Source organism: Ranitomeya imitator, chromosome 5, assembly GCF_032444005.1.
Source record: "Ranitomeya imitator isolate aRanImi1 chromosome 5, aRanImi1.pri, whole genome shotgun sequence".
Lineage (NCBI taxonomy): Eukaryota > Metazoa > Chordata > Amphibia > Anura > Dendrobatidae > Ranitomeya > Ranitomeya imitator.
In genome coordinates this window covers 707,832,879-707,860,210 of record NC_091286.1, presented here as the reverse complement: position 1 = coordinate 707,860,210, position 27,332 = coordinate 707,832,879, and the positions used below count along the sequence as shown (strand labels likewise).

At 63.1% G+C, this 27,332-nt stretch overlaps 1 protein-coding gene across 3 annotated transcripts in view; it reads right to left on the bottom strand.

Moving 5' to 3' along the window:
• The window catches only part of CAD (carbamoyl-phosphate synthetase 2, aspartate transcarbamylase, and dihydroorotase), a 47,158-nt gene that overhangs the window by 11,952 nt on the left and 7,874 nt on the right, over positions 1 to 27,332 (bottom strand). For all 3 annotated transcript variants that reach the window (XM_069728598.1, XM_069728599.1, XM_069728600.1), the window contains exons 2-29: positions 26,329 to 26,468; positions 25,162 to 25,291; positions 24,914 to 25,056; positions 24,681 to 24,822; positions 21,109 to 21,280; positions 20,837 to 21,022; positions 20,629 to 20,741; positions 20,383 to 20,531; positions 20,156 to 20,287; positions 19,700 to 19,933; positions 19,216 to 19,437; positions 18,950 to 19,138; positions 17,180 to 17,304; positions 16,975 to 17,108; positions 16,766 to 16,878; positions 16,443 to 16,690; positions 16,120 to 16,366; positions 15,771 to 15,869; positions 8,804 to 9,028; positions 8,533 to 8,715; positions 7,603 to 7,821; positions 7,356 to 7,523; positions 2,995 to 3,177; positions 1,671 to 1,775; positions 1,341 to 1,580; positions 1,179 to 1,260; positions 265 to 431; positions 8 to 172 (exon numbers count right to left, since the gene is read on the bottom strand). In XM_069728598.1, the coding sequence (XP_069584699.1) occupies positions 8 to 172; positions 265 to 431; positions 1,179 to 1,260; positions 1,341 to 1,580; positions 1,671 to 1,775; positions 2,995 to 3,177; positions 7,356 to 7,523; positions 7,603 to 7,821; positions 8,533 to 8,715; positions 8,804 to 9,028; positions 15,771 to 15,869; positions 16,120 to 16,366; positions 16,443 to 16,690; positions 16,766 to 16,878; positions 16,975 to 17,108; positions 17,180 to 17,304; positions 18,950 to 19,138; positions 19,216 to 19,437; positions 19,700 to 19,933; positions 20,156 to 20,287; positions 20,383 to 20,531; positions 20,629 to 20,741; positions 20,837 to 21,022; positions 21,109 to 21,280; positions 24,681 to 24,822; positions 24,914 to 25,056; positions 25,162 to 25,291; positions 26,329 to 26,468 (4,655 nt within the window). The remainder of the gene's footprint in view (positions 1 to 7; positions 173 to 264; positions 432 to 1,178; positions 1,261 to 1,340; positions 1,581 to 1,670; positions 1,776 to 2,994; positions 3,178 to 7,355; positions 7,524 to 7,602; positions 7,822 to 8,532; positions 8,716 to 8,803; positions 9,029 to 15,770; positions 15,870 to 16,119; positions 16,367 to 16,442; positions 16,691 to 16,765; positions 16,879 to 16,974; positions 17,109 to 17,179; positions 17,305 to 18,949; positions 19,139 to 19,215; positions 19,438 to 19,699; positions 19,934 to 20,155; positions 20,288 to 20,382; positions 20,532 to 20,628; positions 20,742 to 20,836; positions 21,023 to 21,108; positions 21,281 to 24,680; positions 24,823 to 24,913; positions 25,057 to 25,161; positions 25,292 to 26,328; positions 26,469 to 27,332) is intronic.

The following is a 27,332-nucleotide window of genomic DNA, read 5'->3' as shown; positions in this document are numbered from 1 at the left end:
CGCTCACCTCCATCCACAGTGACACGTTGTCCATCTTCAGCTGGGAGTAGGTGTCGTTCAGATACATCTTCAGTCCGGCCGCTGAGCCGGCGATGGAGGCGAGGGAATCCGTGTTCTCCGAGCAAGCGCCGAGAAAAAGGGCAAAGTCACAGCGGGCACCGGCTTCTGCCAACTGAAGAGAAAGAATGAAGGGTTAATGTGACCCAGCTGCAGCGCCCGGAGACTGCGGTGGCCGCTGACCAGGACCGCGGTGGCCGCTCTGACCTTCTGCGCCAGTGACAAGCTGGCAGTGTCGGTGATGGCAGGGTTGGTGTTGGGCATAGCGCACACCATGGTGACACCGCCCGCCAGTGCCGCCGCAGTCCCGGAGGAGAAGTCTTCCTTGTGTGTGGCCCCGGGCTCCCGAAGGTGAACGTGGACGTCGATCAGACCTGAGAAGAAACACAAAAATAAGACAGTGCCCCCCAAGAGTGAAGGCGCTCAGCGGAAGTCATCTCCACACGAGAACAACCACACCCAGCAGACGCCATCTACAAAACTAACAAAGGAGAAGCACAGAAGATGATGCTCAGAGGTAAGTAACCCCGCCGCGTGCAGACTGAGTGGGGGGGGGGGGGATTCTGCCATGAGCGGACATGTTTCTTGAGGGCGGCACGGTGGCGCAGTGGTTAGCACAGCAGCCTTGCAGCGCTGGAGTCCTGGGTTCTAATCCTACCCAGGACAACATCTGCAAAGAGTTTGTATGTTCTCTCCTTGTTTGCGTGGGTTTCCTCCGGGTACTCCGGTTTCCTCCCACATTCCAAAGACATACTGATAGGGAATCTAGACTGTGAGCCCCATCGGGGACAGTGATGATAATGTGTGCAAACTGTAAAGCGCTGCGGAATATGTTAGCGCTATATAAAAATAAAGATTTATTTTATTTTTTTTTATGTTTCTCTCGCTCGGCCCTGTCTGGTCTCCCCACGATTAGTAACGCACGGCACTGACTGCGCTGATGATCGGCAGCTGCTCTTCTCTGGGGATTACATTTTCACTCTTTGGATCGTGTCAGATCCCCAACAATATTCCGCAGCCCTTAATGCCTCCTCTTCCTCCAGCCCCATCTGCCCCCTTCACCCCCATGCCTCTCCACGGCACTAGACCCCACCCCATCGCTCCTGGTTTCGGCTCCTCACCGGGCAGGCGGATGAGTTTCTGGGAGGTCATGCAGTCCACGTGGGTCTTCACCGGAGGGGCCGCTCTGATCTGTCGGAGAGCCTGCAGGAGACGCAGATATGGGAGGCTGCCCTGACCCTACGGCTTGTTCCGAGCCCACCCTGTGTGCCCCCGACACTCACCTCCACAAACAGCTTGGTGCACTTGATGTCGATGATAAGGGGCACAGAGTAATCCACGGCCAGGCGGCGGGTGCGGTACCCCCGCGTCACGAAGGAGGAGAGGCGGCGGCCCCCCGAATTCCTCATGGAGAGGTTGATGACCAGGTCAAAATGGTTCTCGGATAGATGGTCCATGATGCTCCGCTGCTTCAGGGACCCATCGCCGTCCGGATCCTCAAAGGGCCAATCCATGGCCTTCACCTGTAGAGAAGCGGGCGTTATACGTAGCTGCGAGTCACTGAGGCGGAGCCGCGAGTCACTGGGGCGGAGCGGCGAGTCACATAACATTACCTTGATGCCGTGTTCCGTGTAGAAGTCGGCAGTGCCCACACTCGCGACCAGACTGTACCCCAGGCTCTCCAGCGTCCGCACCGCGGGGAGCAGCTCACTCTTATTCTGCAAGATAGAGCAGTCACTCCGGTCACATTCAGAGCTGCAAGCACAGGGTCGCTCTCTACGATGTTATGAAATTCGCCCGCCAAATTCTGACACATGGCAGAAGATTCGACGTCAGATGCAACCGTGTGAGTTTCCCATAATGCCCTGCAGTAATGGCGCCACACGATACTGTGCAGCCAATCAGGAGCGACTATCAGAGCCTGTATAAAAGCTGAGGCAGGAAATGTAGCAGCCACTTTAGGGCGAATCTGGATAGTGAGAGGACAGCTCATTAATAGATACAAAAAAAACACTGCGCAAATCCTCCAGAATTATATGTTGTAGAACTGCAGCAGTGAAGAAGATGAGAGTAGTAGTCTGCAAATAAGAGACTCCAGTGAGAGGAACAGAGGGAGGTGTCAGCCTCAGAGTGACTGAGGTCCTGCCACATCTGAACTACAATTACACATTTTTAGCTTTGTTTTAAATCCACTAGAAAGCGGCGGCAGCAGCGGCCGTCCGGGCGGAAGACGCCCCAAACCCAAGTCACACTTGGCCTTCTTTCATGAGTATTGGTGGAGGAACAGTGGAGGCCACAATGTAAGAGGTCACATCAGTCGTCTCAGGCATAGGAGGGTTATGTTACTTTTGGCAGCGACACTGTCAGTTTCAGTCCGTGACCTGCACAGAACGACGGTCCGCCTCATCGAAACATGATTAACAGATAATTTTCGAACCATTTTTTAACAATTTAAAAAACTAAATCTGCGAGTGCACAGTGTTATTAAATGGGTATTGATCATGATCGGTTACCATCCGTATCTATGGGGAAGTCACTGACAACCACAGCATTAGTGATGTCAAAGAGCCATGGAGGGGGCTGGCCTCAGCGTTACTCCAGGGTTTTGGGGGCAATTGAGGCATTGCAGTGCGCGATTTGCGGATAAATCAAATTTTTGGGAAAAATTAGACAAAGATCCAATGTCTCAAGAGTTACTGTTCTCATTTCATAAAAGCCGACATCTCCCAGAAGGGTCATACGATGTGTAGCCCCAATGGTCAGAGGGTCCATACGTGGTCATACAACGTGCACCCTCAATGATCAGCAGATCCATACAACGTATACCCCCTGATGGTCAGAGGGTCCATACAAAGTGTACCCCGATGGTCAAAGGGTCCATACATGGTCATACAACGTGTGCCCACCAATGGGCAGCGGGTCCATACGTGTACATACCTTGTAGCTGCCGATGGTCAGCAGGATGTTGTTGTGGGGGATCTTGAAGCCGGTGCTCAGCATGGCCTTCAGATACGCCTCATAGCGGTTCTCCCCGAAGCAGGCGACCTCCCCCGTGCTAGTCATCTCCACCCCGAGGACCACGTCTGCTCCAGCCAGGCGGGAGAAGGAGAACTGCGGCACCTGAGGGATGCAGGACAGTGACGGGGGTGGAGATCACAGAGGGCAGCGACGGGGGTGGAGATCACAGGGGGCAGCGACGGGGGTGGAGATCACAGGGGGCAGCGACGGGGGTGGAGATCACAGGGGGCAGCGACGGGGGTGGAGATCACAGGGGGCAGCGACGGGGGTGGAGATCACAGGGGGCAGCGACGGGGGTGGAGATCACAGGGGGCAGCGACGGGGGTGGAGATCACAGGGGGCAGCGACGGGGGTGGAGATCACAGGGGGCAGCGACGGGGGTGGAGATCACAGGGGGCAGCGACGGGGGTGGAGATCACAGGGGGCAGCGACGGGGGTGGAGATCACAGGGGGCAGCGACGGGGGTGGAGATCACAGGGGGCAGCGACGGGGGTGGAGATCACAGGGGGCAGCGACGGGGGTGGAGATCACAGGGGGCAGCGACGGGGGTGGAGATCACAGGGGGCAGCGACGGGGGTGGAGATCACAGGGGGCAGCGACGGGGGTGGAGATCACAGGGGGCAGCGACGGGGGTGGAGATCACAGGGGGCAGCGACGGGGGTGGAGATCACAGGGGGCAGCGACGGGGGTGGAGATCACAGGGGGCAGCGACGGGGGTGGAGATCACAGGGGGCAGCGACGGGGGTGGAGATCACAGGGGGCAGCGACGGGGGTGGAGATCACAGGGGGCAGCGACGGGGGTGGAGATCACAGGGGGCAGCGACGGGGGTGGAGATCACAGGGGGCAGCGACGGGGGTGGAGATCACAGGGGGCAGCGACGGGGGTGGAGATCACAGGGGGCAGCGACGGGGGTGGAGATCACAGGGGGCAGCGACGGGGGTGGAGATCACAGGGGGCAGCGACGGGGGTGGAGATCACAGGGGGCAGCGACGGGGGTGGAGATCACAGGGGGCAGCGACGGGGGTGGAGATCACAGGGGGCAGCGACGGGGGTGGAGATCACAGGGGGCAGCGACGGGGGTGGAGATCACAGGGGGCAGCGACGGGGGTGGAGATCACAGGGGGCAGCGACGGGGGTGGAGATCACAGGGGGCAGCGACGGGGGTGGAGATCACAGGGGGCAGCGACGGGGGTGGAGATCACAGGGGGCAGCGACGGGGGTGGAGATCACAGGGGGCAGCGACGGGGGTGGAGATCACAGGGGGCAGCGACGGGGGTGGAGATCACAGGGGGCAGCGACGGGGGTGGAGATCACAGGGGGCAGCGACGGGGGTGGAGATCACAGGGGGCAGCGACGGGGGTGGAGATCACAGGGGGCAGCGACGGGGGTGGAGATCACAGGGGGCAGCGACGGGGGTGGAGATCACAGGGGGCAGCGACGGGGGTGGAGATCACAGGGGGCAGCGACGGGGGTGGAGATCACAGGGGGCAGCGACGGGGGTGGAGATCACAGGGGGCAGCGACGGGGGTGGAGATCACAGGGGGCAGCGACGGGGGTGGAGATCACAGGGGGCAGCGACGGGGGTGGAGATCACAGGGGGCAGCGACGGGGGTGGAGATCACAGGGGGCAGCGACGGGGGTGGAGATCACAGGGGGCAGCGACGGGGGTGGAGATCACAGGGGGCAGCGACGGGGGTGGAGATCACAGGGGGCAGCGACGGGGGTGGAGATCACAGGGGGCAGCGACGGGGGTGGAGATCACAGGGGGCAGCGACGGGGGTGGAGATCACAGGGGGCAGCGACGGGGGTGGAGATCACAGGGGGCAGCGACGGGGGTGGAGATCACAGGGGGCAGCGACGGGGGTGGAGATCACAGGGGGCAGCGACGGGGGTGGAGATCACAGGGGGCAGCGACGGGGGTGGAGATCACAGGGGGCAGCGACGGGGGTGGAGATCACAGGGGGCAGCGACGGGGGTGGAGATCACAGGGGGCAGCGACGGGGGTGGAGATCACAGGGGGCAGCGACGGGGGTGGAGATCACAGGGGGCAGCGACGGGGGTGGAGATCACAGGGGGCAGCGACGGGGGTGGAGATCACAGGGGGCAGCGACGGGGGTGGAGATCACAGGGGGCAGCGACGGGGGTGGAGATCACAGGGGGCAGCGACGGGGGTGGAGATCACAGGGGGCAGCGACGGGGGTGGAGATCACAGGGGGCAGCGACGGGGGTGGAGATCACAGGGGGCAGCGACGGGGGTGGAGATCACAGGGGGCAGCGACGGGGGTGGAGATCACAGGGGGCAGCGACGGGGGTGGAGATCACAGGGGGCAGCGACGGGGGTGGAGATCACAGGGGGCAGCGACGGGGGTGGAGATCACAGGGGGCAGCGACGGGGGTGGAGATCACAGGGGGCAGCGACGGGGGTGGAGATCACAGGGGGCAGCGACGGGGGTGGAGATCACAGGGGGCAGCGACGGGGGTGGAGATCACAGGGGGCAGCGACGGGGGTGGAGATCACAGGGGGCAGCGACGGGGGTGGAGATCACAGGGGGCAGCGACGGGGGTGGAGATCACAGGGGGCAGCGACGGGGGTGGAGATCACAGGGGGCAGCGACGGGGGTGGAGATCACAGGGGGCAGCGACGGGGGTGGAGATCACAGGGGGCAGCGACGGGGGTGGAGATCACAGGGGGCAGCGACGGGGGTGGAGATCACAGGGGGCAGCGACGGGGGTGGAGATCACAGGGGGCAGCGACGGGGGTGGAGATCACAGGGGGCAGCGACGGGGGTGGAGATCACAGGGGGCAGCGACGGGGGTGGAGATCACAGGGGGCAGCGACGGGGGTGGAGATCACAGGGGGCAGCGACGGGGGTGGAGATCACAGGGGGCAGCGACGGGGGTGGAGATCACAGGGGGCAGCGACGGGGGTGGAGATCACAGGGGGCAGCGACGGGGGTGGAGATCACAGGGGGCAGCGACGGGGGTGGAGATCACAGGGGGCAGCGACGGGGGTGGAGATCACAGGGGGCAGCGACGGGGGTGGAGATCACAGGGGGCAGCGACGGGGGTGGAGATCACAGGGGGCAGCGACGGGGGTGGAGATCACAGGGGGCAGCGACGGGGGTGGAGATCACAGGGGGCAGCGACGGGGGTGGAGATCACAGGGGGCAGCGACGGGGGTGGAGATCACAGGGGGCAGCGACGGGGGTGGAGATCACAGGGGGCAGCGACGGGGGTGGAGATCACAGGGGGCAGCGACGGGGGTGGAGATCACAGGGGGCAGCGACGGGGGTGGAGATCACAGGGGGCAGCGACGGGGGTGGAGATCACAGGGGGCAGCGACGGGGGTGGAGATCACAGGGGGCAGCGACGGGGGTGGAGATCACAGGGGGCAGCGACGGGGGTGGAGATCACAGGGGGCAGCGACGGGGGTGGAGATCACAGGGGGCAGCGACGGGGGTGGAGATCACAGGGGGCAGCGACGGGGGTGGAGATCACAGGGGGCAGCGACGGGGGTGGAGATCACAGGGGGCAGCGACGGGGGTGGAGATCACAGGGGGCAGCGACGGGGGTGGAGATCACAGGGGGCAGCGACGGGGGTGGAGATCACAGGGGGCAGCGACGGGGGTGGAGATCACAGGGGGCAGCGACGGGGGTGGAGATCACAGAGGGCAGCGACGGGGGTGGAGATCACAGAGGGCAGCGACGGGGGTGGAGATCACAGAGGGCAGCGACGGGGGTGGAGATCACAGAGGGCAGCGACGGGGGTGGAGATCACAGAGGGCAGCGACGGGGGTGGAGATCACAGAGGGCAGCGACGGGGGTGGAGATCACAGAGGGCAGCGACGGGGGTGGAGATCACAGAGGGCAGCGACGGGGGTGGAGATCACAGAGGGCAGCGACGGGGGTGGAGATCACAGAGGGCAGCGACGGGGGTGGAGATCACAGAGGGCAGCGACGGGGGTGGAGATCACAGAGGGCAGCGACGGGGGTGGAGATCACAGGGGGCAGCGACGGGGGTGGAGATCACAGAGGGCAGCGACGGGGGTGGAGAGGGCAGCGACGGGGGTGGAGAGGGCAGCGACGGGGGTGGAGATCACAGGGGGCAGCGACGGGGGTGGAGATCACAGGGGGCAGCGACGGGGGTGGAGATCACAGGGGGCAGCGACGGGGGTGGAGATCACAGGGGGCAGCGACGGGGGTGGAGATCACAGGGGGCAGCGACGGGGGTGGAGATCACAGAGGGCAGCTACCGGGGGCCACGGACGCCATCACTAACCTTCACTCCCACAATGCCTGTGCCGGCCATGAGTCCCACAGGTTCCACCTCTTCTCCCATGATGACTTGTGTTGCCAGGGCGACCAGATCCACCCCCAACGTCTTGGATACAAAGGGGAAGGAGCGGGAGACTCGGACGTTGCACTCGATCACCTTCAGCTGATCATCCTAGGGAACATCGAAGGGTTAATAGTGATCCCTACATCTCCCACAATGCACTGCATGGGCACAGGCACCATCTTGTTACCTTGGCGATGAGCTGCAGGTTAAAAGGTCCGGTCACCTGGAGCTCCAGCCCCACCGCGTGCACAATGGCCTTGATCCGCTCCAAGGTTTTGGGGGTGATGTCCTGAGGAGGGGTGACCAGCGTGGCGTCTCCGGAGTGCACCCCCGCATTCTCCACGTGCTCTGAAATGGCCACAGCTACCACCACGCCGTCACAGGCCACCGCGTCCACATCGATCTCCTGGTCACACAGGAGCAAGGTCGTGATCATCCCACCTCCACCTCTGACCCACATGATGTCCGCCAGCCGCCCCCCCGCTGACTGTCGGATCACTCCACTGATCTCTGCCAATCACTCCCACTGCCTGCTGGATCCCCTCTGGAGACCGATCCACTCATTTCTAGTGCCCACCCCCTCACCCCCCACTTACCCCTGGCTATCCTCCTCCGCTGATCCCCCCCACTTACCCCTGGCTATCCTCCTCCGCTGATCCCCCTCCGCTGATCCCCACCCCACTTATCTCTGGTTCCCCCCTCTGCCGATTCGCCCACTTAGCTCGGGCTATCCCCTCCGCTGATCCCCCCCACTTACCCCTGGCTATCCCCCTCTGCTGATCCCCACCCCACTTATCTCTGGTTCCCCCCTCTGCCGATTCGCCCATTTAGCTCGGGCTATCCCCTCCGCTGATCCCCCCCACTTACCCCTGGCTATCCCCCTCTGCTGATCCCCACCCCACTTATCTCTGGTTCCCCCCTCTGCCGATTCGCCCATTTAGCTCGGGCTATCCCCTCCGCTGATCCCCCCCACTTACCCCTGGCTATCCCCCTCTGCTGATCCCCACCCCACTTATCTCTGGTTCCCCCCTCTGCCGATTCGCCCATTTAGCTCGGGCTATCCCCTCCGCTGATTCCCCCTCCTCCCCACTGATCCCACAGACTCCACCACATGAACCTTGGCTTCCTGGATGTACTTGGAGATGACCACCGGATGCTCCTTGGACACGGCCACCGCACTGGACAGAAACTTTTCCAGGTCTTCATCTGAGTAGGCCACGTTCATGGCGGCGCCGCTGAGGACGTATGATGGCCGCACCACGCAGGGGTATCCGACCGTGTTACAGAACTGCAGCGCAGACTGGAGATGGGAAGACGGAGGGTCAGAGACAATGGGTCACACCGGCCCTCCACCCTCGAGTCACCCGGCCCTTCCCCCGTCCGCTCACCGGGGTGTCTGACAGCTCCCTCCACTGCGGCTGACTGATCCCGATGGTGTCCAGCAGGCGGGAGAACTTGAAGCGGTTCTCAGCAGAGTCTATGGCCTCGGGGGAAGTACCAAGGACGCGGCACTGCTGACGGTGCAGGGCCATGGCGATGTTATTGGGGAGCTGCCCCCCCATAGACAGGATGATCCCCTCTGGGTTCTCCAGCTCGTAGATGTCCATCACCACCTGCAGCATACGAAACACTGATCGTCGCCAGAAACTCTGCGGTGCGGCGGCTGCGCCAAACACAGGAGGATACTGCGACCAGCCCCGATCCTCCGCCACCGCCTCAGGCACAGGAGAATACTGCGACCAGCCCCGATCCCCCCAACCGCAGCCGCCCCAAACACAGGAGAATACTGCGACCAGCCCCGATCCCCCGCCACCGCAGTCGCCCCAAACACAGGAGAATACTGCGACCAGCCCCGATCCCCCTCCACCGCCCCAAACACAGGAGAACACTGCGACCAGCCCCAATCCCCCCAACCGCAGCCGCCCCAAACACAGGAGAATACTGCGACCAGCCCCAATCCTCCGCCACCGCCTCAGGCACAGGAGAATACTGGGACCAGCCCCGATCCCCCTCCACCGCCCCAAACACAAGAGAATACTGCGACCAGCCCCAATCCCCCCAACCGCAGCCGCCCCAAACACAGGAGAATACTGCGACCAGCCCCAATCCTCCGCCACCGCCTCAGGCACAGGAGAATACTGGGACCAGCCCCGATCCCCCTCCACCGCCTCAGGCACAGAGAACACTGCGACCAGCCCCGATCCCCCTCCACCGCCTCAGGCACAGGAGAATACTGCGACCAGCCCCAATCCCCCTCCACCACCGCAGGCACAGGAGAATACTGCGACCAGCCCCGATCCCCCACCACCACAGCCGCCCCAAACATAGGAGAATACTGCGACCAGCCCCGATCCCCCGCCACCGCCTCTGGCACAGGAGAATACTGCGACCAGCCCCGATCCCCCTCCACCGCCCCAAACACAGGAGAATACTGCGACCAGCCCCGATCCCCTGCCACCGCCTCTGGCACAGGAGAATACTGCGACCAGCCCCGATCCCCTGCCACCACAGCCGCCCCAAACATAGGAGAATACTGCGACCAGCCCCGATCCCCTGCCACCGCCTCTGGCACAGGAGAATACTGCGACCACCCCCGATCCCCCTCCACCGCCCCAAACACAGGAGAATACTGCGACCAGCCCCGATCCCCCGCCCCAAACACGAGAATACTGCGACCAGCCCCGATCTCCCTCCACCGCCCCAAAAACAGGAGAACACTGCGACCAGCCCCGTTCCCCTGCCACCGCCTCAGGCACAGGAGAACACTGCGACCAGCCCCGATCCCCCTCCACCGCCTCTGGCACAGGAGAATACTGCGACCAGCCCCGATCCCCCCAACCGCCTCAGGCACAGAGAACACTGCGACCAGCCCCGATCCCCCTCCACCACCGCAGGCACAGGAGAATACTGCGACCAGCCCCGATCCCCCACCACCACAGCCTCCCCAAACATAGGAGAATACTGCGACCAGCCCCAATCCCCCGCCACCGCCTCTGGCACAGGAGAATACTGCGACCAGCCCCGATCCCCCTCCACCGCCCCAAACACAGGAGAATACTGCGACCAGCCCCGATCCCCTGCCACCGCCTCTGGCACAGGAGAATACTGCGACCAGCCCCGATCCCCCTCCACCACCGCAGGCACAGGAGAATACTGCGACCAGCCCCGATCCCCCACCACCACAGACTCCCCAAACATAGGAGAATACTGCGACCAGCCCCGATCCCCCGCCACCGCCTCTGGCACAGGAGAATACTGCGACCAGCCCCGATCCCCCTCCACCGCCTCTGGCACAGGAGAATACTGCGACCAGCCCCGATCCCCTGCCACCACAGCCGCCCCAAACATAGGAGAATACTGCGACCAGCCCCGATCCCCTGCCACCACAGCCGCCCCAAACATAGGAGAATACTGCGACCAGCCCCGATCCCCCGCCACCGCCTCTGGCACAGGAGAATACTGCGACCAGCCCCGATCCCCTGCCACCGCCTCTGGCACAGGAGAATACTGCGACCAGCCCCGATCCCCCTCCACCGCCCCAAACACAGGAGAATACTGCGACCAGCCCCGATCCCCTGCCACCGCGGTCGCCCCGAACACAGGAGAATACTGCGACCAGCCCCGATCCCCCGCCCCAAACACGAGAATACTGCGACCAGCCCCGATCCCCCGCCCCAAACACGAGAATACTGCGACCAGCCCCGATCTCCCTCCACCGCCCCAAAAACAGGAGAACACTGCGACCAGCCCCGTTCCCCCGCCACCGCCTCAGGCACAGGAGAACACTGCGACCAGCCCCGATCCCCCGCCACCGCCTCAGGCACAGGAGAATACTGCGACCAGCTCCGATCCCTTGCCACCGCCTCAGGCACAGGAGAACACTGCGACCAGCCCCCATCCCCTGCCACCGCCTCAGGCACAGAGAACACTGCGACCAGCCCCGATCCCCTGCCACCGCCTCAGGCACAGAGAACGCTGCGACCAGCCCCGATCCCCCACCACTGCCTCAGGCACAGGAGAACACTGCGACCAGCCCCGATCCCCCACCACTGCCTCAGGCACAGGAGAACACTGCGACCAGCCCCGATCCCCCTCCACCGCCTCAGGCACAGAGAACACTGCGACCAGCCCCGATCCCCCTCCACCTCAGGCACAGGAGAACACTGCGACCAGCCCCGATCCCCCTCCACCGCCTCAGGCACAGAGAACACTGCGACCAGCCCCAATCCCCCACCACTGCCTCAGGCACAGGAGAACACTGCGACCAGCCCCGATCCCCCTCCACCGCCTCAGGCACAGAGAACACTGCGACCAGCCCCGATCCCCCTCCACCTCAGGCACAGGAGAACACTGCGACCAGCCCCGATCCCCCACCACTGCCTCAGGCACAGGAGAATACTGCGACCAGCCCCGATCCCCCTCCACCGCCTCAGGCACAGGAGAACACTGCGACCAGCCCCGATCCCCCTCCACCGCCTCAGGCACAGAGAACACTGCGACCAGCCCCGATCCCCCACCACCGCCTCAGGCACAGGAGAACACTGCGACCAGCCCCGATCCCCCACCACCGCCTCAGGCACAGAGAACACTGCGACCAGCCCCGATCCCCCACCACCGCCTCAGGCACAGAGAACACTGCGACCAGCCCCGATCCCCCTCCACCGCCTCAGGCACAGAGAACACTGCGACCAGCCCCGATCCCCCTCCACCTCAGGCACAGAGAACACTGCGACCAGCCCCGATCCCCCACCACCGCCTCAGGCACAGAGAACACTGCGACCAGCCCCGATCCCCCTCCACCGCCTCAGGCACAGGAGAATACTGCGACCAGCCCCGATCCCCCTCCACCGCCTCAGGCACAGAGAACACTGCGACCAGCCCCGATCCCCCACCACTGCCTCAGGCACAGGAGAACACTGCGACCAGCCCCGATCCCCCACCACTGCCTCAGGCACAGAGAACACTGCGACCAGCCCCGATCCCCCTCCACCGCCTCAGGCACAGAGAACGCTGCGACCAGCCCCAATCCCCCACCACTGCCTCAGGCACAGGAGAACACTGCGACCAGCCCCGATCCCCCTCCACCGCCTCAGGCACAGAGAACACTGCGACCAGCCCCGATCCCCCACCACTGCCTCAGGCACAGGAGAACACTGCGACCAGCCCCGATCCCCCTCCACCTCAGGCACAGGAGAATACTGCGACCAGCCCCGATCCCCCACCACTGCCTCAGGCACAGGAGAACACTGCGACCAGCCCCGATCCCCCACCACTGCCTCAGGCACAGGAGAACACTGCGACCAGCCCCGATCCCCCTCCACCGCCTCAGGCACAGAGAACACTGCGACCAGCCCCGATCCCCCTCCACCTCAGGCACAGGAGAACACTGCGACCAGCCCCGATCCCCCTCCACCGCCTCAGGCACAGAGAACACTGCGACCAGCCCCGATCCCCCACCACTGCCTCAGGCACAGGAGAACACTGCGACCAGCCCCGATCCCCCTCCACCGCCTCAGGCACAGAGAACACTGCGACCAGCCCCGATCCCCCTCCACCTCAGGCACAGGAGAACACTGCGACCAGCCCCGATCCCCCACCACCGCCTCAGGCACAGAGAACACTGCGACCAGCCCCGATCCCCCTCCACCGCCTCAGGCACAGAGAACACTGCGACCAGCCCCGATCCCCCTCCACCGCCTCAGGCACAGAGAACACTGCGACCAGCCCCGATCCCCCTCCACCGCCTCAGGCACAGGAGAACACTGCGACCAGCCCCCATCCCCTGCCACCGCCTCAGGCACAGAACACTGCGACCAGCCCCGATCCCCCTCCACCTCAGGCACAGGAGAACACTGCGACCAGCCCCGATCCCCCACCACCGCCTCAGGCACAGAGAACACTGCGACCAGCCCCGATCCCCCTCCACCGCCTCAGGCACAGAGAACACTGCGACCAGCCCCGATCCCCCTCCACCGCCTCAGGCACAGAGAACACTGCGACCAGCCCCGATCCCCCTCCACCGCCTCAGGCACAGAGAACACTGCGACCAGCCCCGATCCCCCTCCACCGCCTCAGGCACAGGAGAACACTGCGACCAGCCCCCATCCCCTGCCACCGCCTCAGGCACAGAGAACACTGCGACCAGCCCCGATCCCCCGCCACCGCCTCGGGCACAGAGAACACTGCGACCAGCCCCGATCCCCCACCACTGCCTCAGGCACAGAGAACACTGCGACCAGCCCCGATCCCCCACCACTGCCTCAGGCACAGGAGAACACTGCGACCAGCCCCGATTCCCCCGCCTCTGCCTCAGGCACAGGAGAACACTGCGACCAGCCCCGATCCCCCTCCACCGCCTCAGGCACAGAACACTGCGACCAGCCCCGATCCCCCTCCACCTCAGGCACAGGAGAACACTGCGACCAGCCCCGATCCCCCACCACTGCCTCAGGCACAGAGAACACTGCGACCAGCCCCGATCCCCCTCCACCGCCTCAGGCACAGAGAACACTGCGACCAGCCCCGATCCCCCTCCACCGCCTCAGGCACAGAGAACACTGCGACCAGCCCCGATCCCCCACCACTGCCTCAGGCACAGGAGAACACTGCGACCAGCCCCGATCCCCCTCCACCGCCTCAGGCACAGAGAACACTGCGACCAGCCCTGATCCCCCTCCACCTCAGGCACAGGAGAACACTGCGACCAGCCCCGATCCCCCACCACTGCCTCAGGCACAGAGAACACTGCGACCAGCCCCGATCCCCCTCCACTGCCTCAGGCACAGAGAACACTGCGACCAGCCCCGATCCCCCACCACCTCAGGCACAGGAGAACACTGCGACCAGCCCCGATCCCCCTCCACCGCCTCAGGCACAGGAGAACACTGCGACCAGCCCCCATCCCCTGCCACCGCCTCAGGCACAGAGAACACTGCGACCAGCCCCGATCCCCCACCACTGCCTCAGGAGAACACTGCGACCAGCCCCGATCCCCCACCACTGCCTCAGGCACAGAGAACACTGCGACCAGCCCCGATCCCCCACCACTGCCTCAGGAGAACACTGCGACCAGCCCCGATCCCCCTCCACCGCCTCAGGCACAGAGAACACTGCGACCAGCCCCGATCCCCCTCCACCGCCTCAGGCACAGAGAACACTGCGACCAGCCCCGATCCCCCTCCACCGCCTCAGGCACAGGAGAACACTGCGACCAGCCCCCATCCCCTGCCACCGCCTCAGGCACAGAGAACACTGCGACCAGCCCCGATCCCCTGCCACCGCCTCAGGCACAGAGAACACTGCGACCAGCCCCGATCCCCCACCACTGCCTCAGGCACAGAGAACACTGCGACCAGCCCCGATCCCCCACCACTGCCTCAGGCACAGGAGAACACTGCGACCAGCCCCGATTCCCCCACCACTGCCTCAGGCACAGGAGAACACTGCGACCAGCCCCGATCCCCCTCCACCGCCTCAGGCACAGAACACTGCGACCAGCCCCGATCCCCCTCCACCTCAGGCACAGGAGAACACTGCGACCAGCCCCGATCCCCCACCACTGCCTCAGGCACAGAGAACACTGCGACCAGCCCCGATCCCCCTCCACCGCCTCAGGCACAGAGAACACTGCGACCAGCCCCGATCCCCCTCCACCGCCTCAGGCACAGAGAACACTGCGACCAGCCCCGATCCCCCTCCACCTCAGGCACAGGAGAACACTGCGACCAGCCCCGATCCCCCACCACTGCCTCAGGCACAGAGAACACTGCGACCAGCCCCGATCCCCCTCCACTGCCTCAGGCACAGAGAACACTGCGACCAGCCCCGATCCCCCACCACCTCAGGCACAGGAGAACACTGCGACCAGCCCCGATCCCCCTCCACCGCCTCAGGCACAGGAGAACACTGCGACCAGCCCCGATCCCCTGCCACCGCCTCAGGCACAGAGAACACTGCGACCAGCCCCGATCCCCCTCCACCGCCTCAGGCACAGGAGAACACTGCGACCAGCCCCGATCCCCCTCCACCGCCTCAGGCACAGAGAACACTGCGACCAGCCCCGATCCCCCTCCACCTCAGGCACAGGAGAACACTGCGACCAGCCCCGATCCCCCACCACTGCCTCAGGAGAACACTGCGACCAGCCCCGATCCCCCTCCACCGCCTCAGGCACAGAGAACACTGCGACCAGCCCCGATCCCCCTCCACCGCCTCAGGCACAGAGAACACTGCGACCAGCCCCGATCCCCCACCACTGCCTCAGGAGAACACTGCGACCAGCCCCGATCCCCCTCCACCATCTCAGGCACAGAGAATGCTGCGACCAGCCCCGATCCCTTTGCGACCATCACTAACCTCAAAAGAAATCTCATCGAAGTAGAGGCGGTCGCACATGTCGTAGTCGGTGCTCACAGTCTCCGGGTTATAATTCACCATGATCGTCTTGAACCCCATCTGTGAGAAGAGAGAAATCACGGTCACCCCGAGGGCCAGAGCCCCGACCAGCAGGGTGGGAAGACCCCCAACCTGATAACACATGACTGCTGCTCGGGGGATGACTGGGGGATCAGACACCATGGAACGGCAGAATAGTGAGTGCAGCTCTGGAGGTGACTGGAGGATAAATTGCAGCACGCCATGCTTGCAGTGCCGGTGGGGCCAGATTCTCCAGTGCTGCTGTTTCTCTCTGGTATCAGCTCCTCACCTTACGCAGTTCCTGGATGCAGCCCACCGCGCACCAGTCGAACTCCACGCTGCTGCCGATGCGGTACACCCCGGACCCTATGACCATGACGTGCGGCTCCTGGAAGTCCAGGTCGTGCTGTGCCCCGTTGTAGGTCAGGTACAGGTAGTTGGTCTGTGCCGGCCACTCGGCGGCCACAGTGTCGATCTGCTTCACCTGCGGCAGAATCTGCCATTCCTTCCGCAGCTTCCGGACAGCCAGCTCCGTGCTGCAGGAGAAGGAGCGTTACATGGGGCCCTCAGGACAAATGACCGAGGGACCCCCAACAGACAAGGGGGCGTCACCTCTGCACGGCCTGGGCGATCTGCTTGTCAGAGAAGCCCAGCTGCTTGGCGCGGAGCAGGGCGCTGCGGGGCACGGCGCTCTCCTCCTGGCACGCCTCCAGGGTGGCCACGTGGTCGGTGATGTTCTTCATCTTGTGCAGGAACCAGCGGTCGATCTTGGTCAGCTCATACAGACGCTCGATGCTGTACCCAGCGCGCAGGGCGGCCGCCAGCACGAAGATCCGCTTATCAGTAGGCGTGGCCAGTTCCTGGCAGAGGGAGGGGCTTAGTTTTCCCGCATCACACGACCCCTGACCTCACATCATAGGGGCCCCCTATCTTACCTCATCGGACGCAGACTTCACCGTGTGATCAAACCCCACGCAGTTCTCGTCCACCATGCGCAGCGCCTTCTGGAAAGCCTCCTCGAAGCTGCGGCCCACCGACATCACCTCCCCTTAGATCAGAGGTCACAGTCATCACAAGGCCCAACAACAGCTCCAGCGGACGTTGGGCAACAACCCCTGGGGGCCACGCACATGGCCGCACTCACCAACGCTCTTCATGGAGCTGCCGATCTTGGTGCTGACCCGCAGGAACTTGCTGAGGTCCCAGCGCGGGACCTTCACCACGCAGTAGTCCAGGCTGGGCTCGTAGTTGGCGGTGGTGGAATTGATGACCGAGTTCCTGGGGAGAGAAGGGGCAACTTATAGAGGTCCACATCCCCCCGGGGGGCAGCGGCTGCACTTCTGCCATACCTGAGGACCGGCAGCGGGATGCCCAGCGCCAGCTTGGCTGCCACATACGCCAGGGGGTAACCGGTGGCCTTACTCGCCAGAGCGGAGCTGCGGGACAGACGGGCGTTCACCTCGATGATGTAATACTGAGGAGAGAGAAGCGATACGTGGGGGTCCGACCTGCACCCTCAAAAACACAGCGGAGATATGAAGGGATCCAACCTGCACCCTCAAAAACACAGCAGAGACATGAGGGGGTCCGACCTGCGCCCCAGATCACACAGCCGAGACATGAGGGTGTCCGACCTGCGCCCCAGATCACACAGCCGAGACATGAGGGGGTCCGACCTGCGCCCCAGATCACACAGCCGAGACATGAGGGGGTCCGACCTGCGCCCCAGATCACACAGCCGAGACATGAGGGGGTCCGACCTGCGCCCCAGATCACACAGCCGAGACATGAGGGGGTCCGACCTGCGCCCCAGATCACACAGCCGAGACATGAGGGGGTCCGACCTGCGTCCCAGATCACACAGCCGAGACATGAGGGGGTCCGACCTGCGCCCCAGATCACACAGCCGAGACATGAGGGGGTCCGACCTGCGCCCCAGATCACACAGCCGAGACATGAGGGGGTCCGACCTGCGCCCCAGATCACACAGCCGAGACATGAGGGGGTCCGACCTGCGCCCCAGATCACACAGCCGAGACATGAGGGGGTCCGACCTGCGCCCCAGATCACACAGCCGAGACATGAGGGGGTCCGACCTGCGCCCCAGATCACACAGCCGAGACATGAGGGGGTCCGACCTGCGTCCCAGATCACACAGCCGAGACATGAGGGGGTCCGACCTGCGCCCCAGATCACACAGCCGAGACATGAGGGGGTCCGACCTGCGCCCCAGATCACACAGCCGAGACATGAGGGGGTCCGACCTGCGCCCCAGATCACACAGCCGAGACATGAGGGGGTCCGACCTGCGCCCCAGATCACACACGAGACATGAGGGGGTCCGACCTGCGCCCCAGATCACACACGAGACATGAGGGGGTCCGACCTGCGCCCCAGATCACACACGAGACATGAGGGGGTCCGACCTGCGCCCCAGATCACACACGAGACATGAGGGGGTCCGACCTGCGCCCCAGATCACACACGAGACATGAGGGGGTCCGACCTGCGCCCCAGATCACACACGAGACATGAGGGGGTCCGACCTGCGCCCCAGATCACACACGAGACATGAGGGGGTCCAACCTGCGCCCCAGATCACACACGAGACATGAGGGGGTCCGACCTGCGCCCCAGATCACACACGAGACATGAGGGGGTCCGACCTGCGCCCCAGATCACACACGAGACATGAGGGGGTCCGACCTGCGCCCCAGATCACACACGAGACATGAGGGGGTCCGACCTGCGCCCCAGATCACACACGAGACATGAGGGGGTCCGACCTGTGCCCCAGATCACACACGAGACATGAGGGGGTCCGACCTGTGCCCCAGATCACACAGCCGAGACATGAGGGGGTCCAACCTGCGCCCCAGATCACACACGAGACATGAGGGGGTCCGACCTGTGCCCCAGATCACACACGAGACATGAGGGGGTCCGACCTGCGCCCCAGATCACACACGAGACATGAGGGGGTCCGACCTGCGCCCCAGATCACACACGAGACATGAGGGGGTCCGACCTGCGCCCCAGATCACACACGAGACATGAGGGGGTCCGACCTGCGCCCCAGATCACACACATGACATGGGGGGCCCGGATCTCGCACCCACCTGCTCAGACTCGGGGTTCAGGGCGTACTGGATGTTGCACTCCCCCACAATCCCCAGGTGCTGGATGACCTTTATGGCCGTGTTGCGCAGCAGGTTGTACTCCCGGTCGTTCAGCGTTTGGCTCGGCGCCACCACGATGGATTCTCCGGTGTGAATGCCCAGCGGGTCCACGTTCTCCATGTTACACACCTGCAGGGGGCAGAATTTAAGATGTAAAACATGCGGGGGCCATGACACCGCTACGAGGGCCCCGCGGGGACACCCACCGTCACACAGTTGTTGAACGCATCCCGCACCACCTCGTACTCGATCTCCTTCCAGCCCTTCAGGGACTTGTCCACCAGCACCTGCGTCGTGTGGGCGAACGCCTGGCACACCAGCGACGTCAGCTCCTCCCTGGAGTTCGCAAATCCAGATCCCAACCCGCCCAGGGCGTAGGCCGAGCGCACCAAGACCGGGTACCCGAGGCGATCAGCGGCCGCCTGAGCCTGTGAGGAGGAGGAGGAGGAGAGGTCAGAGGAAACCTCGCACACCTGCTGGTTCGGAGTCTGCAGGGCGAGTCCTGCCATGGTGCATTGTGCGGGTAGTAGTGCAGAGCCGTAGTCTCAGTGTGTCTGCAGGGCATATAACGGCTGTGGTGCACCGTGGGGGGTTGGAGTACAGGGTGGTGGTCTTACACAGTGTGACCTCTGCTGGTTCAGTGTCTGCAGGGTGTGTCCTAGCACACGCTCTCATCTGGTGGCCACTTACTTGTTCTAGTGAGAAGGCGGCTTCGCTTGGAGCAACGTGCTCTCCGATCTCCTCCATCTTCTCCACAAACACCTTCCGGTCCTCGGTCATCTCGATGGAGCTGACGGGCGTCCCAAGCACCCGCACATCGTACTTCTCCAGCACGCCACGCTTGGTCAGCTCCACCCCGCAGTTCAGCGCTGTCTGACCACCGAACGTCAATAGGACGCCGTCCGGCCGCTCGTTCTTAATCACCTGCAGATTGGAAGGAAGCCCATGATCATGGAGGAGAGAAGAGCCCACCACCACCAAAAGCTGCCGCCCGGCCCCACCTCCAGCCACCGCCCGGCCCCACCTCCAGCCACCGCCCAGCCCCACCACCAGCCGCCGCCCGACCCCACCTCCAGCCGCCGCCCGGCCCCACCTCCAGCCACCGCCCGACCCCACCTCCAGCCACCGCCCGACCCCACCTCCTACCTGAGTCACGTACTCCGCTGTGATGGGCAGGAAGTACACCTTGTCAGCCAGACCCTTGGAGGTCTGCACCGTGGCAATGTTGGGGTTAATGAGCACGGTCTGGATGTTCTCCTCCTTCAATGCTTTAATGGCCTGAATGCAGGGGATTGTGGGAAATGACTGGCTCTGCAGCACAAGGCGCCATTACCCCAATAACAACAACCGTCCCGGGTGGTCCCAGACTTTACCTGAGAACCCGAGTAGTCGAACTCCCCAGCCTGCCCGATGGACAGTCCCCCCGAGCCCAGGATCAGAACCTTCCGGGGACGAGCGCCTTGCAGGTCAGCCACAGCCGGAGCGTCTCTGTAGGCCAGGGCTTCACCAAGACGTTCCTTCACTGAGAAGACAACATGGAGGGATCTCATCACGTCACAAACCTCAGCCGTGCCCAGAGACCTGGGACCATGGCCCACAGATCTGGGACCACCGCCTACCTGTGCTCAGCCCCGTCCTCCCAGCTTTTATGTCACGTACGGTCTCCAGGAAGACATCAAACAGACAGACAAGGTCCATGGGTCCGGCGCGGTGCTCAGGGTGGAACTGCACACTGGAGGGAGAGGGCGACACAAGGATCAGGCCAAGCACAAGCCTGAGACCACCGCCATACAACGAGGCCACCGCCATACGACAATGCCCGCCTACCTGAAGAACGGCTTGGAGTCATGGACTATGCCCTCGTTGGAGTGGTCATTGGCATTGGTGAAGAGCGGGCCCCAGCCATCTGGGAGGGTCCCGGGGTCCACTGCGTAGCCGTGGTTCTGGGAGGTGATGAAGCAGCGCTGGGACCCTTCGTGGATACACGGCTGGTTGTGACCACGGTTCCCGTACCTGCAGGGACGGCAGAGGAGACTGAGCGTACGAGACCCCTGAAGATGGAAACCACCATGATGCCGACCTGCACAGCGGGCACTTACTTCATCTTGTAGGTCTTGGCTCCAATCACAAGGGACAGGATCTGGTGCCCCAGGCAGATGCCGAACACCGGTCTCGGGTTCTCCTGCTCCAGGAAGCGCTGGATGTGGAGCACAGACTGATGGCAGAAGACGGGGTCTCCGGGACCATTACTGAGGAACAGCCCGTCAAACTCTGAAGGGATGAGAAACATGACCCCGAGTGTTATGGCACCCCCACAGACCGGCTGAGAGGGGGCCGCAGAGTAATACACAGCCTGTCAGTGTCCCTGCTGGATCAGTGGCTGCACAGAACAAGTTTGTGCCCCCACAGACCTGCAGATGTCAGAAATGAGAATGGCCATCATGTCTGCAGCCCCTGCTGGATCAGGGTCTGCAGAGAACGCGCTCTGCTGTAGTGCATTGTGGGTGAAGTCGTGCACCCCGGTCTATCGTTCACAGCACAGCCGAGACCCGAACACTGGAGCTCTGTGCAGTGTCTGCCCCCCATAGAACTTCTTCCCAGAACGTGGCCCCCAGACCCCGCGGCAGCACTGGGAGAAAGGTGACAATGACGTCAGGAGGGGAGGCCTCCTCCACAGCCAGACAGGATGCAATACAGGGCAGGAGGAATGTGGGCAGCTGCCAGGAGGGTGAGAACTGGCACAGATCTCGGCCCTCGTAACACATCGACCTTGGCACAGTCGTGATTTCTTCCTTGGTGGTCACCTGGAGGAGCCAGCAAGTGTGAGAACACATGTACGTGCACTATGTGACGCCAGCCGGTGTGAGAACACATGTACGTGCACTGTGTGACGCCAGCCGGTGTGAGGACACATGTACGTGCACTATGTGACGCCAGCCGGTGTGAGAACACATGTACGTGCACTATGTGACGCCAGCCGGTGTGAGAACACATGTACGTGCACTATGTGAGGCCAGCCGGTGTGAGGACACATGTACGTGCACTATGTGACGCCAGCCGGTGTGAGAACACATGTACGTGCACTGTGTGACACCAGCCGGTGTGAGAACACACGTACATGCACTGTGTGACGCCAGCCGGTGTGAGAACACACGTACATGCACTGTGTGACGCCAGCCGGTGTGAGAACACATGTACGTGCACTATGTGACGCCAGCCGGTGTGAGAACACATGTACGTGCACTATGTGACGCCAGCCGGTGTGAGAACAGATGTACGTGCACTATGTGACGCCAGCCGGTGTGAGAACACATGTACGTGCACTATGTGACGCCAGCCGGTGTGAGGACACATGTACGTGCACTATGTGACGCCAGCCGGTGTGAGAACACATGTACGTGCACTATGTGACGCCAGCCGGTGTGAGAACACATGTACGTGCACTATGTGAGGCCAGCCGGTGTGAGGACACATGTACGTGCACTATGTGACGCCAGCCGGTGTGAGAACACATGTACGTGCACTGTGTGACACCAGCCGGTGTGAGAACACACGTACATGCACTGTGTGACGCCAGCCGGTGTGAGAACACATGTACCTGCACTATGTGACCCCAGCCGGTGTGAGAACAGATGTACCTGCACTATGTGACGCCAGCCGGTGTGAGAACACATGTACGTGCACTATGTGACGCCAGCCGGTGTGAGAACACATGTACGTGCACTGTGTGACGCCAGCCGGTGTGAGAACACATGTACGTGCACTGTGTGACCCCAGCCGGTGTGAGAACACAGGTACATGCACTATGTGACGCCAGCCGGTGTGAGAACAGATGTACGTGCACTGTGTGACGCCAGCCGGTGTGAGAACACAGGTACGTGCACTGTGTGACGCCAGCCGGTGTGAGAACACATGTACGTGCACTATGTGACGCCAGCCGGTGTGAGAACACACGTACATGCACTATGTGACGCCAGCCGGTGTGAGAACACACGTACATGCACTGTGTGACGCCAGCCGGTGTGAGAACACACGTACATGCACTGTGTGACGCCAGCCGGTGTGAGAACACATGTACGTGCACTATGTGACGCCAGCCGGTGTGAGGACACATGTACCTGCACTATGTGACCCCAGCCGGTGTGAGAACAGATGTACGTGCACTGTGTGACGCCAGCCGGTGTGAGAACACATGTACGTGCACTATGTGACGCCAGCCGGTGTGAGAACACATGTACGTGCACTATGTGACGCCAGCCGGTGTGAGAACACATGTACGTGCACTGTGTGACGCCAGCCGGTGTGAGAACACATGTACGTGCACTATGTGACCCCAGCCGGTGTGAGAACACAGGTACATGCACTGTGTGACGCCAGCCGGTGTGAGAACACACGTACGTGCACTATGTGACCCCAGCCGGTGTGAGAACACAGGTACATGCACTGTGTGACGCCAGCCGGTGTGAGAACACACGTACGTGCACTATGTGACGCCAGCCGGTGTGAGAACACACGTACATGCACTATGTGACGCCAGCCGGTGTGAGAACACACGTACATGCACTGTGTGACGCCAGCCGGTGTGAGAACACACGTACATGCACTGTGTGACGCCAGCCGGTGTGAGAACACATGTACGTGCACTATGTGACGCCAGCCGGTGTGAGAACACATGTACGTGCACTATGTGACGCCAGCCGGTGTGAGGACACATGTACCTGCACTATGTGACCCCAGCCGGTGTGAGAACAGATGTACGTGCACTGTGTGACGCCAGCCGGTGTGAGAACACATGTACGTGCACTATGTGACGCCAGCCGGTGTGAGAACACATGTACGTGCACTATGTGACGCCAGCCGGTGTGAGAACACATGTACGTGCACTATGTGAGGCCAGCCGGTGTGAGGACACATGTACGTGCACTATGTGACGCCAGCCGGTGTGAGAACACATGTACGTGCACTGTGTGACACCAGCCGGTGTGAGAACACATGTACGTGCACTGTGTGACCCCAGCCGGTGTGAGAACACATCTACGTGCACTATGTGACGCCAGCAGGTGTGAGAACACATCTACGTGCACTATGTGACGCCAGCCGGTGTGAGAACACATGTACGTGCACTATGTGACGCCAGCCGGTGTGAGAACACATGTACGTGCACTGTGTGACGCCAGCCGGTGTGAGAACACATGTACGTGCACTATGTGACGCCAGCCGGTGTGAGGACACATGTACGTGCACTGTGTGACGCCAGCCGGTGTGAGAACACATGTACGTGCACTATGTGACGCCAGCCGGTGTGAGAACACATGTACGTGCACTGTGTGACGCCAGCCGGTGTGAGAACACATGAGCGTGCACTATGTGACGCCAGCAGGTGTGAGCCTCTGTACACGCGCCCCGTGTGTGATCCCAGCCGGTGTGAGCACACATGTAAGTGCACTATGTGACACCAGCCGGTGTGAGCCCACATGTACGTGCACTATGTGACGCCAGCCGGTGTGAGCCTCCGTACGCCCGCCCCGTGTGATGCCAGCCGATGTAAACCCACCTGTATGTGCACTATGTTACGCCAGCCGGTGTGTACGTCTGCACTTCCAGGTGTGATCGCTATGATTTACACAGACACACAATTCTCCAGGATGGGCATCCATTGCACCCCTGTTACCTTGGCCATCGATGGGCGAGTCCCAGGGCAGCACGGTCACCTCGGCGCCTCTGTGGCACAAGCAGCGGATCTGGTTGTACTTCAGGCCACAGTCCAGAGCAGCGATCTTCACGTCACCTCCGGGGTTAAACACACGAGGTTCCTGCAGGCACACGGCAGTGAGGGCACAGCTCACACAGCCCACCACCGGGGTCCCGGCACCAGGGTCCCCGCACCCTCCTCCATGCACGCACCTTCAGTGACACCTCCTGCACCAAGTTCCTCTTCCCGGGGTCGTCATACGGCACCTGCTTCTCGTCACTGCCCAGTGGGATCAGTTTGCCCAGCATGGTGCCCGTCTCCCGGATTTTCTTGGTGAGGGCCCGGGTGTCAACACCTGCAGAAAGCAAGATGGTGGAAATGAATATGGCCTTCCGGGGGTGCGGTGCATGTATAGGGATAACATATATACATTGACACCCCCTCCCCCGCAGCCTCGCACCTTGCAGCCCCGGGACCCCCTGCTCCTTCAGCCATTGGTCCAGCGATTTGCTGCAGCTCCAGTGACTCGGCTTCTGGGAACATTCCCCCACGATGAGGCCGGCGGCGTGGATCTGACCCGACTCGAACCACTGCGAGGAGACAGAGTATCACACAGAGCAAACATGGCCGCCGGCGACTGCCGCACCCCTCCCCCAGCCAGACCAGGGCACCGGCGAGGGGGGGGGGTGATTCTCCACAGGGACGAAGAGAATTGCAGATGACGACACCAAGGCGAGATGCTCCCCCCGCCCCAACACCACGGCGAGCCGCTGTCCCCACCACGACAATCTGCTCCCCCCGCCCGAACACCACGGTGAGCCACTGTCCCCACCACGACAATCTGCTCCCCCCGCCCGAACACCACGGTGAGCCACTGTCCCCACCACGACAATCTGCTCCCCCCGCCCGAACACCACGGTGAGCCGCTGTCCCCACCACGACAATCTGCTCCCCCCGCCCGAACACCACGGTGAGCCACTGTCCCCACCACGACAATCTGCTCCCCCCGCCCGAACACCACGGTGAGCCACTGTCCCCACCACGACAATCTGCTCCCCCCGCCCGAACACCACGGTGAGCCGCTGTCCCCACCACGACAATCTGCTCCCCCCGCCCGAACACCACGGTGAGCCACTGTCCCCACCACGACAATCTGCTCCCCCCGCCCGAACACCACGGTGAGCCACTGTCCCCACCACGACAATCTGCTCCCCCCGCCCGAACACCACGGTGAGCCACTGTCCCCACCACGACACCATGGCGAGCCGATGTCCCCACCACGACACCATGGCATGCTGCTCCCCCTGCCCCGACACCATGGGGTGATGGTGGGGTAGGGAAGTCTCCACAAGGACGTAGAGAAGAATTACAGATAATGGCACCCCGGCGAGATGTTCCCCCCCACCACCAGAGCGAGCAGCTGCCCCCTGACCACCATGACACCAGCATGAGTCCCCCCCCCCCCCCCCGCAACGGCACTGAGGCAAGCAGCTCCCCCACCACCTCAATAACACCGATGACACCAGGAGGGTGGAGCGCTAATGGAGAGAGCCAGTCACCTGATATAACGTCAGCACCCACCATAGGCTCTGGGCACTCCGCTCATCCACAGACGCCCTCATCTTACCTTACTAAGCCCAAACTCATCCAGTTCATCCTGAGGGACGCCGTAATTACCGACCAGCGGGTACGTGAGGACGAGGATCTGCGACTTATAAGAGGGATCCGTCAGGGCCTCGGGGTAGCCCACCATGCCCGTCTGGAAGACTGGAGGAACAGATACAGAGGTCAAAGCGGGCGACAGCAGCCCTCCTAATACCAGCCACACGCGCCACAATGACCCCAGGCTGATTTCTCCTCACACATCCCGTCCCCATCTCCTCCTCACACATCCCGTCCCCCCCTCTCCTCCTCACACATCCCGTCCCCCCCTCTCCTCCTCCTCACACATCCCGTCCCCCTCTCCTCCTCACGCATACCGTCCCCCCTCACACATCCCGTCCTCCCCTCTCCTCCTCACATCCCACCCCCACTCTCCTCCTCACACATCCCGTCCCCCCCTCTCCTCCCCTCCTCACACATCCCGTCCCCCCCTCTCCTCCTCACACATCCCGTCCCCCCCTCTCCTCCCCTCCTCACACATCCCGTCCCCCCCTCTCCTCACACATCCCGTCCCCCCTCTCCTCCTCCTCACATACCGTCCCCCTCTCCTCCTCACGCATACCGTCCCCCCTCACACATCCCGTCCCCCCCCTCTCCTCCTCACATCCCACCCCCCCTCTCCTCCTCACACATCCCGTCCCCCCCTCCTCACACATCCCGTCCCCTCTCCTCCCCTCCTCACACATCCCGTCCCCCTCTCCTCCCCTCCTCACACATCCCGTCCCCCCCTCTCCTCCTCACACATCCCACCCCCCCTCTCCTCCTCACACATCCCGTCCCCCCCTCTCCTCCCCTCCTCACACATCCCGTCCCCCCCTCTCCTCACACATCCTGTCCCCCCTCTCCTCCTCCTCACATACCGTCCCCCTCTCCTCCTCACGCATACCGTCCCCCCTCACACATCCCGTCCCCCCTCTCCTCCTCACATCCCACCCCCCCTCTCCTCCTCACACATCCCGTCCCCCCCTC